This window comes from Dermacentor andersoni, chromosome 4 (genome assembly GCF_023375885.2).
Source record: "Dermacentor andersoni chromosome 4, qqDerAnde1_hic_scaffold, whole genome shotgun sequence".
Taxonomy (NCBI): Eukaryota; Metazoa; Arthropoda; class Arachnida; order Ixodida; family Ixodidae; genus Dermacentor; species Dermacentor andersoni.
This window is the reverse complement of record NC_092817.1, coordinates 185502499-185521422: the sequence shown is the minus strand read 5'-3', so window position 1 is coordinate 185521422 and position 18924 is coordinate 185502499. Positions and strand designations below refer to the sequence as shown.

The following is an 18924-nucleotide window of genomic DNA, read 5'->3' as shown; positions in this document are numbered from 1 at the left end:
GGAAAACGAAAAGTGGAACCAGCAGCAAGCAGCCGTACTATTCGGCGGAGTAATACGATTGTGCAGAAACTGAGCCCCCTTGCCCTCCCCCGACTACCCTTCGCTCCATGCCAAGATAAGTTGTCCCCATGATATAAGTAGTAGCTGTAGTGATCGTGAATGTACGTACCCTGCAGTCGCCATATTTGCGACGAAGCCATAGTGTGTGGTGACCACGCCTTTGGGCAGACCTGTCGTGCCAGACGTGTAGCAAATGCTGAGCACGCAGTTCCTTGGATCTTCGACGGGAACCTCACGAAACGAACCCTCCTCGAAGTCGCGAAATGGGGCCGTTGAGACAAACCCTTCCGCGACGCCCATGGTAAAGAATCCCTGCAGGAACGCTCTATTAGTGTCCGAACAAGCATTACCGACATGTAAAATGCAGCCTTAGCGCAAGCTGTGACGCTCACCACAACTGCCGATTTTTTATACGTCGCTTTGCGAGAAATATTACTCAAGTAAAACCGTCAACGAGCCACCCATGAAGGACGCTTTTGAAAGTGGCTTCATATGATGTATTGTGAAAATGATCCGAATATTGCGTCTGATATGTTGATAAAGCTAATAAATTCGTGTTACAATGCTGCTTTCCTATTAGAAGAGATTAGGAGGTACAAGAAGGCCAGGAAGCCAAGGGTAAATCGACTTATTTATAAAAGAATGCAGGAACGTGCCAAAATATTTGACACATTTATTCGTTAAGGGATCTTCCTATTAGTTTCATACAAGAAATAACAAACAAGTTCACTGCGGGTCTCAAGAAACCTACTAAAAGTATTAAGAACACGTGTTTCCCACGGTATTAACGGCGCAAATAAATTATCGAACCAAGTTCGCAGGTCTAAAGGAATCACTAAAACGCTAACCTGTATACATTAAGGATTGACGGTTGTTAATACAGTGAAATTTCCTTCGATAACAAATTCAATTATTCCATTTTACGTGATGGTGAGACATCGCACTTTAGTGCTTCAACCATGGAATCTAAAAAATATCTTAACTACGAAAGCTCCATTTTCCTACTACTTTGCACTGAAATGGATTTTTTTTCCGTTCTGAAGACCTTGAAAAAGGATACTGCAACAGGAACTGATCACAAGAAGCAGCACCAATCATAGCTGTTGCTCATACTGTCTCGACTCCATTATGCCATATCTCTAACAGTGCTATAGCGAATGGCATCTTCCCCGATTCCGTGAAAATCTCCAGAGTAATTGTGTTGTATGAAGAAGGCGCCGTCGCAGATTTAAATAGTTACAGATCGACGTCCAGATTTCCTCGTGTCTCGAAAGTGCCGGAATGACTCCTAAAGTGCAGACTAACTTAATTCATGGATGAAATGCACGCCCTTGTGGGACGAACAATTTGGCTTCAGTGAACACAGATCTACTGAATGGCGCCTGTTAAGAGTCTAGCGGCGCGACTATCGCGTCCGAAGCAGGTGTAGAAGAAGATGGGCTCACGCGTGCAGGTAGCGCGAGAACACGCTGGTGTGCCCGATCTGAGCGGCTCCGGCCGCTGCCGAGATCGCGCTGCGCCATGGCTGGCCGGCCTAAATAAACCGTGGCTCAGGCGTCTACCTTCTTGCGCCGTCTTCCACAAGATCAAAGAAGAAATTCTCAGTAATCTTCAGAACACATCTAACAAGGTCGGTGGTTTCCCGGATCTTGGAAAAGCTTTCAACTCCACTGAACATGCCATCCTAATAAATAAACTGTCATACTATCGGAATAACGCCAGGGGGCGCCGAGAAGTGCGGACGCGCAAACATCGGCTCCCGTTTTCTCAAATGTTTTCGGTGGTACAGTCCGCCAAAACGCTTGAACATTGTGCATCATTCGACGCAGTTTGTTGCGGGGATCAAGCCGATACCGGATTTATATCGGTAGGTGCTTTTCTCGAACTCTTATACGACCTTGAACTTTTCGCGACGCCGGGCGGATCTAACCCTAACGGGTTAACGCTGGTGACGAGTACGGGCTAGGCCTTTGGCCTAACTCCGGGGTGGTGGGGCATCATGCCCGAAGACGAGATGGTGGAGGGGGTAGAAATCACCCCCGAAGAAGCAAGGAGCCCCGGCTGGACCACGGCAACGGGCAATACTAAGAAGGCAAGGCAAGAAACTACCAAGTCGACGCCGAGCCCGGTAAAGCAGGGAGGCGGCAGGGGCGGCCGCCGCACGGCAGCCTCGCGGAACGCGCTGAAGAAGCTTGCCGCTGCCTCAAGGCTCCCGAGACTGCCACGGGACCATATTCGAATCATCGTTAGGCCAAGGGGTGGCCTCAACGTGAAAAGGATTAGCACTATTAGGGTGGCACAAGCGCTGGCTATGGCGGCGGCGCTTTGACCCGACGAGGTTGGCGAAGACATCGTCTGCCCAAATAACATGCAAAACATCTACGTCGTCTCAACACCAGAAGAAAGGAACGCGCGTGCTTACGCGATGGTTCAAAAGATCCACCTGCGCGAAGGGGTCTTTGAAGTGGCCGCGTACATGGCCGCCTCGGACAATACATGCAAGGGTGTTGTGAGGGGAGTCGACATCGAGTTCAACGACGCTCAGCTCCGCGCAATGATCGTACACCAGCGGAACCCCACCGCGTTGGAAGTGCGTCGCATCAAGACCACCACCACGGTTATCGTCCTGTTCGACGGACTTAGGGTGCCGAACTTTGTCATGTGTGGAGCGGGCATGCTGCCCTGCTCTTTATACAGAAGGCAAGTTGATGTGTGCTACGGTTGTGGGGAACTGGGCCACAGGGCCGATGTATGTCCGACCCCGAGTGTGAAGAAGTGCAGGGGATGCGGAGCCGCGTCCCCCACTGAAGGCCACCAGTGTGAGGCGAAATGCGGCATATGCGGAGGCCCTCACCCAACGGCTGATCGTAAGTGCGAGCAACGCTTCCAAACGCCGTATGTCGTCAGGCAGAGACGCCGAAGGCGCCGGCGGAAGAAAACTGGCGACGCTAAGAAGGGCGGCAACGCGGCACGCGAGATGAGCCAGGCACTGACGTCAGCGCTACGGAAGAGGAGCTCTTCGAGGGGGCGCTCCCGCTCGCGCAGTCTTTCCCGCTCTAGAACGCGCTCCCGCTCACGTGGGCGCTCCGTGCAACGAGGGCGCTCTCAATCTAGGGGCCGCTCCAAGTCCAAGGTTCGTGTCGCAGGAGGTCCCACCTGGGCCGACAAAGTGAAACAGACGAAGCAGACAGGCCGGACGCAACACGCCGCCACACAGGAGAGCGAGCGGGCGCACGATCCCAGGATCGCGCAGTTAATGAGCGAAAACGCCAGTCTCAAGGAGGAAATTCAGAGAATGAAAGCCGACTTTGAGGCCTTCCGAAACGCCAGCGCCGTCCAAGCGGCCGCGGCAAGACCAACGTCTACGGAAGAAGGGGCCACAGCAAGGGCGGTCAAGCGCAGAGCCACCTCCTCCCAGGGTACGGTTGAGGATGTGAGCACGGCTGAGGCTGCCATGCAGAGGTCCTTGGACCGCATGCAAAAATCCTTTGCCGAGCTGGTACAGAGCAACCAGACCCTTCTACTTAGAGTGCAACTGCTTGAGAATGAGCTTGCCAAGCGATGTGACCTACACTACGGCGACGCCGCCAGGCCGGAGGCGGTGTCCAGTGACATGATACAAGACAATCAGCAGTCGTGGCCTGACGAGCAAGATGGTACCCCAGCCTACCTCCGGTCCAACATGCCCAACCATGGCCAGACAGGATAGTAAGCTCATCGTGTGGCAGTGGAACTGCGCCAGCTTCCGGAGGCGCAGGCCTCAACTGGTGCAGTTCATCAAGGCCCGGGAGCCGCAAGAGAGGCCCCACGTCATTTTGCTACAGGAAACGGGGATGGAAATGATTTCCCTCCAGGGATACCGAGCTGTCTCCTCGTTGGCGGAGAACGGGCACGGCATCGCGATACTTATTGCAAAGAAGTGCGCCTTCCAGGAGCATGATATCCGTCTTGGCAACACCAAACTGGAAGCGCTGCTCGTCGAGATCATACCCAACAGTTGGCTGAAGAACAGCGTCTATGTTATCAATGTGTACTGCTCTCCTAGGGACAACCGGCAGACCTTCTACAGCCTAACAACTAAGGCATCGTCCAAGGCGAGGGAGACGCCGCTCGTTATGGCTGGAGATTTCTACGCGCCGCACGAAGCCTGGGGCTATGTGAGAAGCATTCCCAAAGGCTGCAGACTCCTGCAGGCAGCGACTGACAGCTCCCTAGAACTGATAACCGACCCCCATTACCCCACGCGCATGGGAAACTCGGTCTCGAGAGACACCACCCCAGACTTGGCCTTCGTCAAGAACGCGCCGGGAGCGGAGCGGCACAACTTACAAGAGAACCTGGGAAGTGACCACTACATCGTAGAAATCTCCCTACCGGTCAGCGCGGCCCCACAGAGGGCTTTCCAAATAGTCGACTGGGACGCCTTCCGAAAGAGGAGGAAGGACGACCACGAAAAATACGAGTCGTTTGCGGACCTCGTAGCGCAGCTCAAGAAGGACGTAGCTGCGGTCACCAGGACCATCGAAACGGACCTCAAGGTCGACCGCATGGACGCTCGATTGGCGCACCTGCTCGAAGCGAAGAATTCCCTCACGGCCAGATGGAAGACGCAGAAGCTGAACTGCAACCTCCGGAGGAGAATCGCGGCCCTCAACCGCGAGATCGAATCGCACTGTAAAGAGCTCGGCCAGCAGCAATGGAACGAAGTTTGCGCGTCGGTCGACGGCCAAATGCGTGCGGGAGGCAAGTGGAACCTCCTCAAGCAGTTATTGGACGACACGCAGTCCAAGAGAAACCACACTCTGGCCATCGACAGGCTGGTCCACAAGCTCAATAGCGAAGGGGCATCTACGAACGAAGTGATGGACGAAGTCGCGCGTCGCTACCTCCCCATCGGGCAGTCCGGGCCAGATGATTACCCGGCCTATGGCGGCAAGGCGGACGGGGAGCTCGACGCCCCCTTCTCCGTCTCGGAGGTCAGAGCGGCCCTTCAAAGCCTCAACGGAAGATCGGCGCCCGGGCCGGATGCAATCTCGAACAGACTCCTTCGAAATCTGGACGACGGCTCGATCGAACTGCTCACCAAAGAAATCAACGATGTCTGGGAGGCCGGCATCGTACCGGATGCCTGGAAGGAAGCCACGGTAATCCTAATTCCGAAACCGGGCAAGACACCAGCCATAGACAGTCTGCGACCCATTTCGCTCACGTCTTGCGTGGGCAAGGTGGCGGAGCATGTCATCCACAACAGAATATCGAGGCATATCGAGGAACGACACCTCCTCCCGCCGAATATGGTCGGCTTCAGACCCTCGCTGTCCACTCAAGAGGTCATGCTGCTGATCAAGAGGGAGATAGTCGACGTGGTCACGAGAGACGTCCGAGGCATCTTGGCGCTGGACATCGCCAAGGCCTTCGACACGGTCAAACACAAGCACCTCCTCGACTCTGTGACGAGACTGAACCTTGGCGAACGCTTTCACGCGTACGTGAGCTCTTTCCTAAGAGATCGCAAGGCCACGATCAAGTTGGGCCAGATCAAGTCGGATGGATACGTGCTGGGAGCCTGCGGCACGCCGCAGGGTGCGGTGTTATCTCCACTGCTCTTCAACACCGCCATGAGAGACCTATCAGTCCGACTCGACCGAATCGGGGCCGTCAATCTCAATCACGCTCTCTACGCGGACGACATCACCGTCTGGTGCGGCGGTGGGTCGGACGCAGCGGTGGAGCGGGCCCTGCAAGAGGCCTTGCACGTCACGGAAGAATTCCTCGAGGGCATGGGGCTGGTCCTCTCGACGACCAAGTCTGAACTCTTGCTGTATCGGCCCGACAGAAAAGGCCGCAAGTTCGACACGACGCTGGACCAGGTACCGATCGAAATCAGAACAAAGACGGGTCAGCGCATCCAGAGGGTGGATTCTCTCAGGGTGCTCGGACTAGTCCTCAATGCAAAGGGCAGCAACGCGCAGACGATCGCGCGCCTGAGCGCGAAGACGGAGAACATGCTCAGACTCGTTTCGCGAGTGACGAGCAGGAAGGGGGGCATTAGCGAAGCCAACCTTATAAGGATCTACCACGCCTTCCTCATGAGCCATATCAACTACGTGGCTTCTGCGCTAAGCTGGTCGCGGTCGGAGGAGAACAAGATCGAGGCACTCATGAGGAAGAGCATTAAACGAGTCCCCGGCATCCCCGTGACGGCCAGCACGGAGAAGTTGATGCAACTCGGGGTCCACAACACCCTGAGCGAAGTGATCGAAGCACAGAAAACGGCTCAGATCGTTCGCCTCTCTACCACCAAGGCCGGCCGTCGAACACTCGAAATGGCGGGTCTGGCAGCCGTGGCCGAGGAGTCGTGCGCGGTCCCGCTCTGCGAGGGTGAAAGGGACTCCTTTCGAGTCTCCCCCTTCCCGAGGAACGTTCATCCACAATACAACGAGGCCCGGCGCGCAGCCAGAGCCCGAGCACTCATCAAGACTGCGCTGCAGAACCCAGAGCTCGCGTCCTTTGTCGACGCGGCATGGTATCCCGGATCACACTCCTACGTGGCCACGGTGGTTGACACCCAGGGCAAGATCCTGAATGCGGCGTCTATCCAACGCTCGACGGCGTCCGTCGCAGAGCAAGTCGCTGTGGCGCTGGCTCTGTGCGAACCCGGGCGCACGCAGATCTTCACGGACTCCAGGTCGGCGGCGATGGCCTTTCTCGCCGGCTCGGTCTCGGCCGAGGCTGCGGCAGTGCTGAGGACCCGCAAGACAGGCACGGCTCGTCACGTCATCACTTGGTTCCCGGCTCACACGGGCCGGAACGTCTCCCTCGCCTCGATCAACCCGAATGAGCTGGCCCACGACCAGGCGCGAGGTCTCATTAACCGCGCCGGTCCGAGGGGCCCGGCTTTGCAGGGGATCGACCGAACGACGGACCCGCTGCTTACTTTCCACGAGATAACTGCTCACTACCAGCTGGGACGCAGGCAGTTTCCGGCTCCTCACTCGAAGCTAGGCAGACCCCAGGCCTCGGTGCTGAGAATGCTGCAGACGGGCTCCTTTCCGTCTCGCTCAAGGCTGAGCCACTACACTCCGGGTGTGGATCCCCGCTGCCCAGACTGCGGCGAGGAACGGTCCACGTTGAACCACATGCTGTGGCAATGTTCTGCGTTGCGCCACTCGCCTTTCAACAGGCAAGAAGACTGGGAGGAAGCCGTCAATAGCGACGACCTTCAAGTCCAGCTTCGGGCTGTCCAAAGGGCCTGCGACAGGGCTGAAGATCACGGTCTTCCGCCCCCGGCGCGGGTGCGGCCCGCGACTACGACAACGTAGTCCCTTAGGACTAATTAAAAGTTTTTTGTCTGTCTGTCTGTCATACTATCGAATTCGTTGGTTGGCCCTAAAACTGATTCGAGACTACTTCACTGCTACGCTACAACACACGCTATAAAATGTATTGTTCACAAAAGAAGGAAGTAGCACTACGTGTCCCCCAAGGTTTAATTTTAGGTCCACTATTTTTTTTCTATGCGTAAATGATACTGTAAACATACCGCTTACACCAGTATGCCTCGTATGCTGATGAGGCAAGTTTGTTTTTCTGAGGTAACTGCCTACGTATGCTCGAAACCACAGCCAGTAATCGGGTAGATCAACTTTTAGTTTGGTTAGCAAAAAACCAGAAACAGCTAAACGTCAGTATAACTAAACATGTTGTTTTTGATACTGAAAGGACAGCCTCGTGACTGTCCTTTCAGTATCATGTTCAATAGTTGTGTAATCGAGCAGACTGAAACCTCAAAATTTTTAGGTGTAGTTTTTGATGAAAAGCTCAGTTTTACACCGCACGTAACGAATATTGATTCTAGTATTTGTGGGTAAATAGCCACATTCTTTAGAATTAGGTGCCTTCTTCCTATTTCGTTAAAATGCCGTCTTTATTAGGCGTGAATTCAGTCCCGTCTTAGTCATTGCCTGTTGGCATGGGAGACTATGTGCCAATAAGAATTGGATCGACTGATAAGTCTCCAAAAAGAAGCTCTTCGCTGCGTTGAAAGAATTGGGTCCCGTAATCACACGGCACCGTTTTTTCTTGAAACATGACCTTTTAAAAATTATTCACCGATATGAATTTAAGTTCGTTATATAGATACTCGGTGAACTCGAGAAGATGCAGTCATTTTTTGTCAAAGATAACTCTAAAGTAACCCAATACAATTTCAGGCATGACCATTTTAGAGCTTCGTTTGCAAAACCAACTACCGTACTTAGCGCCATCCTTCAGATATGCACATCCTAATCCGATCACTGTTGCGCAAAACTTCTGACCATTGAACTCCTTTAAAAATGCTGTGTAAACATATTTACTTTTCCTTCCCTATAGAGACTGTACCAATTAGTTTCTCGTTTCCTTTTCGTATAATTATGTTTTGTTAAGTCAGATTCATATTGTGCTTGTTTATGTTTATAATTTTTTTTTACACATATTACACACATGAAATACATATCGAAGTACAGCTCAACGTCACGGCACCATAGAAAGGAATAAAACCACAGGCGCGAACTAAGGACCGTTTTTATTGAAGCCACAGACATTTATTTTCGCGGTGCAACGAAGATAGGTGACGAGAAGACCCTTAATTAAAGCAGCTCGTTTTAGTAGTCGAGTCTAGAGATGACTTCTTCTAATCTCCGCTAGGCCGATGCACGAGACGAAGCCTGCTGAATTTCCCATGGTTGTCTTTGTCGTCGACATGAAGATACGCGGCATTTTCCTGAGACCCTGGCTGTGGTTCGAGAAGACAGTCATGGTTCGCTCAACGGTAGAACTTAATTCGTAGTCGGAGACATCCTTCAAAATGACCAAGAAATCATCAACATATCTGTATATTGAAACTACATGGGGTTCACGAAAATTATTACTGATCTCAGCTCCTACAACAGAAAGAAAGATATTGCAAAGGACAGGACTTATTATATCCCTTTCTTCTGCACATAAAACTTTCCTTCAAACAAAATGGCAGTTGAGTTCACGTAGAACTCTAATAAGAAACTGAAGTTGTCAGCGCTTACACCTGCAGAATTTTGGAAGCGGATTTCACCAGTTGATTGGATCTTGTCCCTGACCGCCGCTAAGAGACCTTGGTTTACCAAGGAAGTTCCGAATAGTAGTCAACTCCAGTTTTTGGATATCAGGCTAGTGTTTCCAAAGTAAGACATCTGTTGGATGTACAATCCGCGTTCTTTCAAAGGCCTGCTACAATTTGAGAGCACCCATTCCACGATTGTAAAGCTTGCAATCGCTACCAATTCTCTGGAAACTGCTCTAAGTAAGTCTTGTGTCCATTTGGTGTCAAGTAGCTTTAGCGCTCAAGTGCAACGACTACAACAATCAGGCTTCCCGCCATATCTGATTTCAGCTGTCTGCGAAACGATGTTCCGAAAACTCAAGCACCCGCCTCTTATCAGGGAGCCAGTTTCACGCAGTTCTGTTGCGGTAATTCCTTACCTTCATAAGGTATCGCACAACATGAAGAAAGTGGCGAGCAGGCATAATGTAAAGGTTGTCTTCTAGGCGCCTTGCAAGTTGTCTAAGCTTTGTGTCATGAACCGAGAGAAACACCCGGCTTGTTTAATTCAGCATCAGAAGAAGTTCACTGAATGAAGGACACGTGTCGTGTACCAAATCCCTCTAAGCTATGGTCGCAGCTATATCAGACAAACATGTCGATGTTTCAATGAGCCTGCAATGGAACATTGCCGTAATCTGCGTAACAATGAAGAGAATTTCCTTGCAGAGCATTGTAGAGACTGCACTAATTGTCGTACCAAGTTCGACAAAACTAAATTTGTGAAGTTTGGAAAAGACACGTTCGAGCGGGAGATTGTGGAAGCCTATTTCATCAAGAAAGGGAAACAAATGTGTCAGCAGGCCTTCCATTGGCTTAGTAACAAGGAGACTACTTTTTTAGAAGGTTTCATTTAGGCCTCATGTTGGGGTGATTTCATTTAGGTTTTTTCTGTCTGTCTTCCTTTTATTTATCTAGTATTTATTTTGTTGACGATTTTCTAGCGGCTCTTACAGGTTCTGTCGCCTTTTTTTGACGAAGACGCTGTTCTTTAGACCCTTTATCGTTCAACTGTTCTGTCCATTTCATTGTTTGTCACATGGGTCATTTTTCGCGCGGTCACACGTTTTATTAATTTTTTTAGGTGAGTGACTATTAGAGATTTTAGTTTTGACACAGCAGCTGTACTTAGACGCCCTTTCTTCATGTTTTTTCCGTGTTATTCGTCGGTCACTATTCAAATAGTCGTGCGGGTTTTATCACTGACTGGGCCTTAGGCGTTTGAATGGTGCTATGTTTTGGATAGTTTGATAGTGAAGGGTAGACGGTACTTTCTTATGTCTTGTTTTTTCTCCCCGCTGGCTTAGTAAAGACTGTGCTCGATGAATTACTTCCCGTACTGCTCCACGTGTGGTTCTTGTTTGCTCATTTGATCTTTTGTGCCAGATATGATTCCTGAGTGGTCGATGGATAGCTGTATTTTACTTCTAACGTAGCGTGTATGATTCGGCTTGATTGACCTACATAAGGCAGGCTTGTTGCGGAAATAAACTTAGTTGTGAGTGGCGCAGGTCCTGTCGTTTGTGTCCTTCTTCAGTCCTGGTCTTCTCGCCTTGCCTTTACTCATTCAAGCATGAACCGACTAGCCCAAGCAAGAGTTTTACTTCATAGGTTGCTGGTCTATGGCCAGCATTGTAGCGGCCTGCGTCGCAGTCCTGCTCTTGACAGAACCGTACGCGTGCAGGCTGTCTAGCTTCTTCGACGCGTTGTGTAAACGCATCTGCATCCGTTGTGTAGATGCGTTGTGTAAACGCATCTGCATTTCACCTTCATGCGATGAAGCAGTCGACTCTGCCGGTGACCACGACAAATTCACCAGCTACGCAGACGCACCATTGTAAGGACAAAATGGAATTCGTCGAACAGGAAGCGATTAAAGCAGCCACGAAAGGAATTTAATTTCTGCATTGTACTTGTATATCCTTGCACTCCTGATTTTATCCCTTCCTGTTCGACGAATTCCATTTTGTCTTTGCAAAGGTGTGTCTGCGCGGATTGTGAATATATATCCCTGTAGGTCTGGCTTCAATAAAATCAGTTGTTAGTTTTGCGCCTGTGTTTGTACTCCCTTCCGTGGTGCCGTCTCGTTGCACTGTATTTCAAGATGGTTCTCGTGGTAAAATACAAGCCCAACATTTAGCTGTTTTACCTATTACTTTGGTAAACCGAAACTGCTCCTACTTAGAAAGTTGCCTAATGATACAGGCATTTATTGCACCTATGTTTAAGATCTATGCCATGCATGGAGATTCCATGATATTGATATGTATGTATGCTATATTTTATGCTGCGCTACCTGAACATCGAACAATGTACGAGTCACAGGGCCTTAGTCAGAGAGACAACATTCCGCCTTTAGCCTTGCGATCTAGGGGCCCTATAACGTAAAACTATTCTAATATGTTTTTATTGCAATCTACGGACGTCAAATTTGCGCAACCGCTGACGCAAGCATCGGGTGGTGAGCCTCAGGGTTGTCTAACAGACCAATCAAACGCTCTCCTTATTTATAGAAGGTCACTTTTGTTTTCTTTAAAAACGAATAGCGGTGCCTGCATTGAGCGGCTTGTCTTGTCTAATTGGCTGACAAGAGGCGACGAGCAGGCTCAAGTGGAGATGGATTCTGTGGGGCCCAGCCAGTGCACTGAAAATCGATAACCGGATGAAGAGGGTGGTGCCGGCGTCTGCGATTGGTCCGCTTTCCCTTACTTAACTTGTGGTGGCTTGTACAATATCGCGGCGGAATGCAACGGAAGGTTAAGAATACTGTAAAAACAGATCCTCAGCAAAAAATATTTGGCAGAGCGAGGTCGTAAATGTGCCCAAAATTCTCGAATACGTTACACGGCCACGCAAAAAGCTTCATTTTACGCATATAAACCCATGCTCTCCGGCCGGTCCGAGTAGCCAGTGCCTGAGCGGTCGGCAGCGGGGCAGCGTGCCGCAATCCACAAAAAAATTCAGTTTTGTTCCGCATCTTCATGCACTTTAATGCGTGCTCGTCACTTTGACGCCGTGAGTTTTCGCGTTTTTGTGACGTCGAGCGATAGGCGTGTGAAGTGCGTGCAGCCCTAAAAGGTTTGACGAATAGCCGAGGTCTAATGGCGAAAAGGCGCGGAATCAGAAATAACTATTTTTGTTTTGTTCAGTACAATCATGCATAATCAGTGTGCGCACGTCATATCAGATGGGTAGCTATCATGGGGAGCTATCGCGGTCTCTGTGACGTCCTGTCACAGAGAGGCGACGTGGGGACGGTCCAAAATTGTTTTTTACCAATCGCGAACTGCTGACTGCAGAATTGGAGTAGAAAAGTTTGGAATAGCTTTACGTTGTAGAGCCCCAAGACCTCCAGTGTCTGAACCAATGTTAAATAAATAAATAAATACAGCAATAAATTATTTTGTATTAGTGACGCTCGGGGCCGGGGGGTGGAGGAGAATTCGTAAATGCATAGCCAAAGACAGTATACGAGTGCGTTTCAACATTCCGCGTCTAGTACATATTACAATGCAGGTACCTCATGTGAAGTAGATCGTGAAACGCCGTACTCAGCAACACAATTTATTAGCAGCTAAAAAACCCTTTAAAAAAAGAAGATACTAGTCAAGGTATCTTGCACTTGCAGTATTAAAGCGCAAAGTAGATTTAGACTGAAAGAATGAAGAGATCAATGAATAAATACTAGGATTAGTAAAAATAAATCCTAAAAGATTCATAAACATTGACAGGTAATGGTTTCTATGTATTCATAATGATGCGCCACTGCCCTTAATAAGTCATCGCACTTTCAAGCACCCATGTGTAGTTAAAAAAAAAGCTGATAAGAAACCAACCTTAAGATAGCGTAAGCCTCGCCTTCGAGGTGTTATCGTTTCACAACTCTTGGGTACAACCAGCTATGCTGACATATTCTTATGGCTTCCTTACCTTACATCACTCCTGTCGCATTCTACTTAGCGGATTTTGTAGTCTGAACATTGTACTAAATATTTCAAATCTTCGGCCACCAGATACATTTATCTGGATCTCAAAGGCTAACGTGCTTTCATGACTCGAGTATGCGGTAAAGTAGGACGCTTCTGAAGTAACCGCTTCACTGTGATATCTACAAGTGCTTTCTACTAGCGCTCCATGGCCACATCTGGCCATTGTGCCGGTAAACTCCAATCATCATCCCTGTTTTCCAGTTTAGTCAAAAGTGGGAACCTGAGCGGGATTTAAAACGTAGAAAAAGTTTACGTTTTACCCGAAAGGCGAAGCATGGATTGCGATAGAAAATTAGTAGACAGCTGTACGAAGTAAGGATTGTACAGTTATCGGCCGTGTAAACTTAGAAACAGTCACGTACTGACTGAATCAACAAGCATGGTGTCAGCGCCCGCAAGGAAACATGTACATATCACATTCGATGATTGTGGACACTCGCTGTCAAAACGCTGGTGTGAGCCCGCGTGGCAGTAGCAGCGAGTGACGTGACTTTCATGCTGTGTATCGCTTCAACAAAAATTGAGCGGTGAAGGCACAGCACGCACAAAGGCATGAGCCGTCTGCAGATTCCTTTCAAGATACGGCATGCGTGACCGAGCGCGGCCACGTAAAGTACGCATTTGCTGACGGAGTAGAAGACGGCCCTCCTCTCTCTCGCGCAGCCTCCTCGCTTTCCTACGTGTCGCGTGCCAGATTGTGCCGCGATGGTTCGGTCGCGTAATACGCAGCTGCTGCCGGGGTACAACGCCGCCCATTCCCCCTATCTCCCGACAGCCTTTCGCACGACGGAAGACGGCGCGTTTGCTCTCCGCTTTCCTCCCCCTAGCGCTCGACATATTGTCCGCTCCCCTCGCATGCGTTCACTCGCACATACAGCATGCAGCGCGCGGCGACGGTGTTATCGTGCTTGGACTTAATACGGAACATCACGGCGGCGCCGATGGTGACGGCAAAAATGTGCCTAGAGTTTCCATATAATTGATCTCGCAGTAAAATGTACGCTGAAACATTACCGAGAGTTGGGGGCCTTGCCGGGCATATTTTGCAGCTTCGCAAGGATGCGGCAAAGCGTGCGCCCTTCTACTCACAATTCCCGTGACGAAACAAGGCGTGATGTCCCTAGAATACTCTAATAACTGTGCTTGCTGCGATTTGTAGCAGATGCAGAGGAAATGGTCTAGCTCCTTGCAGAAACTGATGCTTACTTTTAAAGGGACACTAAAGGTTAATATTAAGTGAACGTGGACTGTTGAAATACCATCCCAGATACCTCGAAACACTTGTTTTATGCGAAGAAGATACTTATTTTAAGAGAAAATGCGTTCTGAAGCGTGCGTAAACCTCGAGTGCACTTCAAATCGCCCCTCCTCTTCCGATCGAGGAGTGGTGACGTCATGGCCTCATAGTGACGTTGCGCTGTCGGTGAGTAAAACGGCACCCGCCGACGGCGCTACGGCTTTTCTGCGCCAAACGCAAACGCGCGGCCAGAAACAGAGCCAAGACAGAGCCGACAGCAGCGCGAAAGCGGAACTATGGTGGTTAGGGGAAACGAAAGCGCGCGACGATAAGCTGCTTATTTATTTTATGACGCCAACTTCGACGCTCGTTGCAATGGACGACCCTGACAACGATACATTGGCTCGCGATGCAGGGTTCGACTTCAGCGATTTCAGCACTGATGAACCTGACCTGCTGCTGAGGGCTCGCGCTGCCGGCGTCGTTGCGTACTTCTACGACGGCACCTGTATGTCATGGCTGTACATATTCGCACATTTGTAGCTGTTGCTTCGTGAAAACCAAATGCCGCACTCACCACCCCGTCTTCGACCTGCAGTTGTTCTTGCGCTTTGGAGAATGCAGGCCAGACCGACGGAATAGCGCTACGGGAAAGCATTGTTTTGAATAGCACTCCACACGACTTCAGTAAGTCGGCGTTGAACTCGTAATCCTCTGGACGAAAATGCAGCGAGCACACTATGCGGTTTTTCGGCTCTTTGCCAACGCGCTGTGCCAGAGGTACAGCCCTTAACCACTTCGAACGGAGAGGTTCACTCGATGGCACACAGTGTTAAGTAACGTTGGATTCGCCGCTGCAACTGCCCTTGGCCAAGTTCTGCGGACCGAACGCGCATCACACATCACATGGACGTGGCATTCGCTGCTTGTTTCAAGTGCAAGTTTGCGAGCCAGCACAACAAGCGCAGCACGACGCGATAACGAAACAACTGAAACTCCAAAGCGCACGCGGCGCAGAGTAGAGCGCGCCGAGTCGAGCGAAAACGAAACCTTGCGACCACCCATACGAAGGGTAACGTCAAAATGTAAATTTTTCTTAGAATCGAATAGAAGTAGACAAGTAGCATTTTCTTGCGTCTTATAATCTAATGAAATGACCTTTTCAATACGAGTAGTTGAGAACTAGTGACATAAATGATGATGCGGAGTGCCTTCGTCATGTGGCTAGTGCCGGAATGTCGCTCGGGGGTCTCAAATCGTGTCATGCTTTTACCTCAATTTATCGGTTACTAAAGCTCTGTTCGCGATTATATTGACGCGTTAAGCGTTCTAGAGCATTGCTTTATCACTTCAACTTCACTTCATAGTAACCTTTAGTGTCCCTTTAACTAGTGATTGGTTAGGTAATATAGACATGAACAAAAAAGCATAAAATTCGGTACATTCCTTAACGTGGTCACAACGAAGGATCGTTCCCTTCCCTTACCTTGAGCTTTAGTGAAGATGCCGCCTTCAGTGCTTTTTCAGTCAAAGCGTCTTCCGTGAGAATATGAGTGCTGTCGCTGTCTGTCAGTTGGTAGTGCAGTTCCCCTTAAGGCGAATAGAAAACAGTAATTATAATTCATTGTGAAATGCAGTGCGACTTGAACATAGAAGGACAGAATAAACACAATATATTTCACAATGAACACAAACCACGTTGCCCAACTTTCAGGCTTGTTACAGTAAGCAGGAAACATCTTGGTCTTTGCTGTTCTGAATGATTTCAAGTTTGGGCTTCTCGCTCATAGCTATACATTAGTGTCTTGCTTATGTAGCCGGAGATGCAAACTAGGTGCTTCAGCAAGGCACCTGGACAACGTATCCCGGTGCTAAACTTTAAGGCTTGCAGGGTGTACGTGGCCGAAGCATCCGGGACGGAGAGCACAAACATTTATGAGCTATTCCACTATTTCAAGGTGAATGACCACCGAAGATGTGTAGCAGACGACAAAGACGCAAAAGAAAATTTCTAACAAAGGTATGAACATATTTACTGTCTTGATCGGTGGTAATGTTGACGAGAGGCACGCATACATATTTTTTTACACACGCGTTCATTCGTATTATGCATTCGTTATTTACATTCGTGTTTTCATTTTGCGCTATACTCCGGCACAGAATTCGAGGCCGAAATCCCCGCATCGACTCGCTGTGGGCCAGTACCACCAGTGCCTTCGCAGACGGAGGGGCACTATGGGAACGCTAGCATGATGAGGGGCAACGGTGCAACAGTGGAAGACGACGACGACGAACGCGCTAACAGTGGCACGAGCGCGTTCGCGCGGTTACGCCGACTGACAGAGACAGTTTGGACTTCTCTTGGTGCCTGGACCACCGCACGCTCCCATACTACGTCGAGACGGTCATGTTCCTTTTGTTCATGACGTCGGTAGCCCGAGCCACCGCAGCAAGCTGTGATGTCGGGTCGGTAGACGACAGCAGGACCCCTCAGTCCTCCCAGCTTTTGATGGCGGGCTGTCCCTGCGGGGGAAGATCAGCACGGCAGCCAAAAAGGATGTGGGGGAGTCTGGCGTGGGGCGCCAACGAACCATCTGCGTTACAACACGATGACGACCTCGCAAGCAGTCGCACGAGCCATTGCTGCTGATGAGTGTTTTTGCTGACACAGATTTCTTGACGGATACAGAAAATGCACGGAACCTTAGCCATACGCAGCTTCGCTATAAAATAAATGGTGATACGCCCGACATTGTAATGTCCACCAAACCCTTGCGGGCAACCAATTCTAAGACGCCAGTGCCTTTATGTGCCCGGCAGGGCGAGTACAGTCCCATTACACTGCGTTAAAGCCCCGAATGTATTTGCGATTGAACGCATGGCCAGACGGTTGGCCAAGTTTGCTGTTTGATGGCCGCGTCACAGTGCGTTGGCAAAATGTCTAGTGGCTGCGCTCTGGAAGCGCCGGTATCAGTAAAATGTTGTCTGGTACACAACTCCGCGTCAGCAATTATTTCCCTTTCTGCTGCTTTCACACAAACGTGGGAATTATACTTAGATTCCAAGTGGTAGATTCCAAGTGGTAAATTCACCCACGTCCTTTCCTCAATGATGCCACCGTAACTTGATCCGTTGTTGGCAGGGCGTGGTGTTACAGCAAACAACCGGTACCAGTTTTCGTTTCACGCGAGAACAGCGACGCCGAGTGCCTAAAGCTATCGCGTGGACAATAAAGGCTTTTCGCACGCGCGCCAATAATTTCTGCCAGCGGCGAGCTTGAACGTGCATGGTGCCCGCGTGCGTAGGTGTGTGCGTTTGTGTTCCAGCGCGAAATCCTCCTTCACTCTTTCCTTGTACTCCGCACCACGTGCGTGCGAGTGAGCGAGTTTCGAGCTAGCCTGCTCTTGCATGACGGACAGTGCGTGGCGCAGTCTATGATTTTCTTCTTCGGTACGTTGGCATTCTAGCGAAGCTCTAAGGACAGTGCGCCTCGCCGGCAGTACATATTTTGTGTTTGCTTTCGCCGTTCGTTCAGAGGCAGCTCCTTGAGTGACTGCATTATTTTTTAATGTGAAGCGCTCGTTGCGATTTTCAGGCACTTGAAATCCGTCCGTCCGTCCATCCGTCCGTCCGCCCGTTCGTTCGTTCGTTCGTTCGTTCGTTCGTTCGTTCGTTCGTTCGTTCGTTCGTTCGTTCGTTCGTCCGTCCGTCCGTCCGTCCGTCCGTCCGTCCGTCCGTCCGTCCGTCCATCCATCCATCCGTCCGTCCGTCCGTCCGTCCGTCCGTCCGTCCGTCCGTCCGTCCGTCCGTCCGTCCATCCATCCATCCATCCATCCATCCATCCATCCATCCATCCATCCATCCATCCATCCATCCATCCATCCTTACGCAGGTGGGTCTTGCGGTGGCTACCAACTTAATTTGCTGGGTGTTGTTCACGTTCGCGTTGCCGGGGTGGTCGAGTCATTGTCGTCATTTGAGCTCCGCCCCCCGACCATTGCCTCTGATTGTCGCGTGCTACCTGCGCCGACCCAAATCGGAGTCTTTCGCCTGTGGAACATAGAATGGTGGTTGCCTCCGCACCAACAGCGACCGAAAGGCAAGTTTCCCACCGCGTGCGCGCTAACTGCCTCCTGACGCTCACAAAGGAGGACTTGCCGGAAGACCACAGATTCGCCGAGAACTGTGTCAACTCGGATATTTCATTCCTCTGAAGTTTACTTGAGCAGCTCGAGGAAGGCAGTGATCGCAAAGATGGAGCAGCTAGGCAAGCCGATGCTTTTTCTGACCCTCAGGATGTCCGCATTACATAATGAGCACCTGTTGGAAGTCATCGAGAGGCTCAAAGAGCCGGTGGAGGCGCCCCGCCGCAAGGTCGATGCAATAGGCAGCTAACTGGTAAACTCTTCGCTTAAGTTTGATTCCCGCAGTACATGGGATCTGCGTAATTTTTTTCTACGTCACACCATCACTGCCCTGTTCCTCCCCGCTGACCAACTTGGTCACTTCCAGGCTGCTGG

At 50.4% G+C, this 18924-nt stretch overlaps 1 protein-coding gene across 1 annotated transcript in view; it reads right to left on the bottom strand.

Moving 5' to 3' along the window:
- The window catches only part of LOC126530610 (uncharacterized), a 105719-nt gene that overhangs the window by 37296 nt on the left and 49499 nt on the right, over positions 1–18924 (bottom strand). The window contains exons 4-5 of the mRNA XM_050177874.2: positions 15891–15994; positions 170–372 (exon numbers count right to left, since the gene is read on the bottom strand). Of these exons, the coding sequence (XP_050033831.1) occupies positions 170–372; positions 15891–15994 (307 nt within the window). The remainder of the gene's footprint in view (positions 1–169; positions 373–15890; positions 15995–18924) is intronic.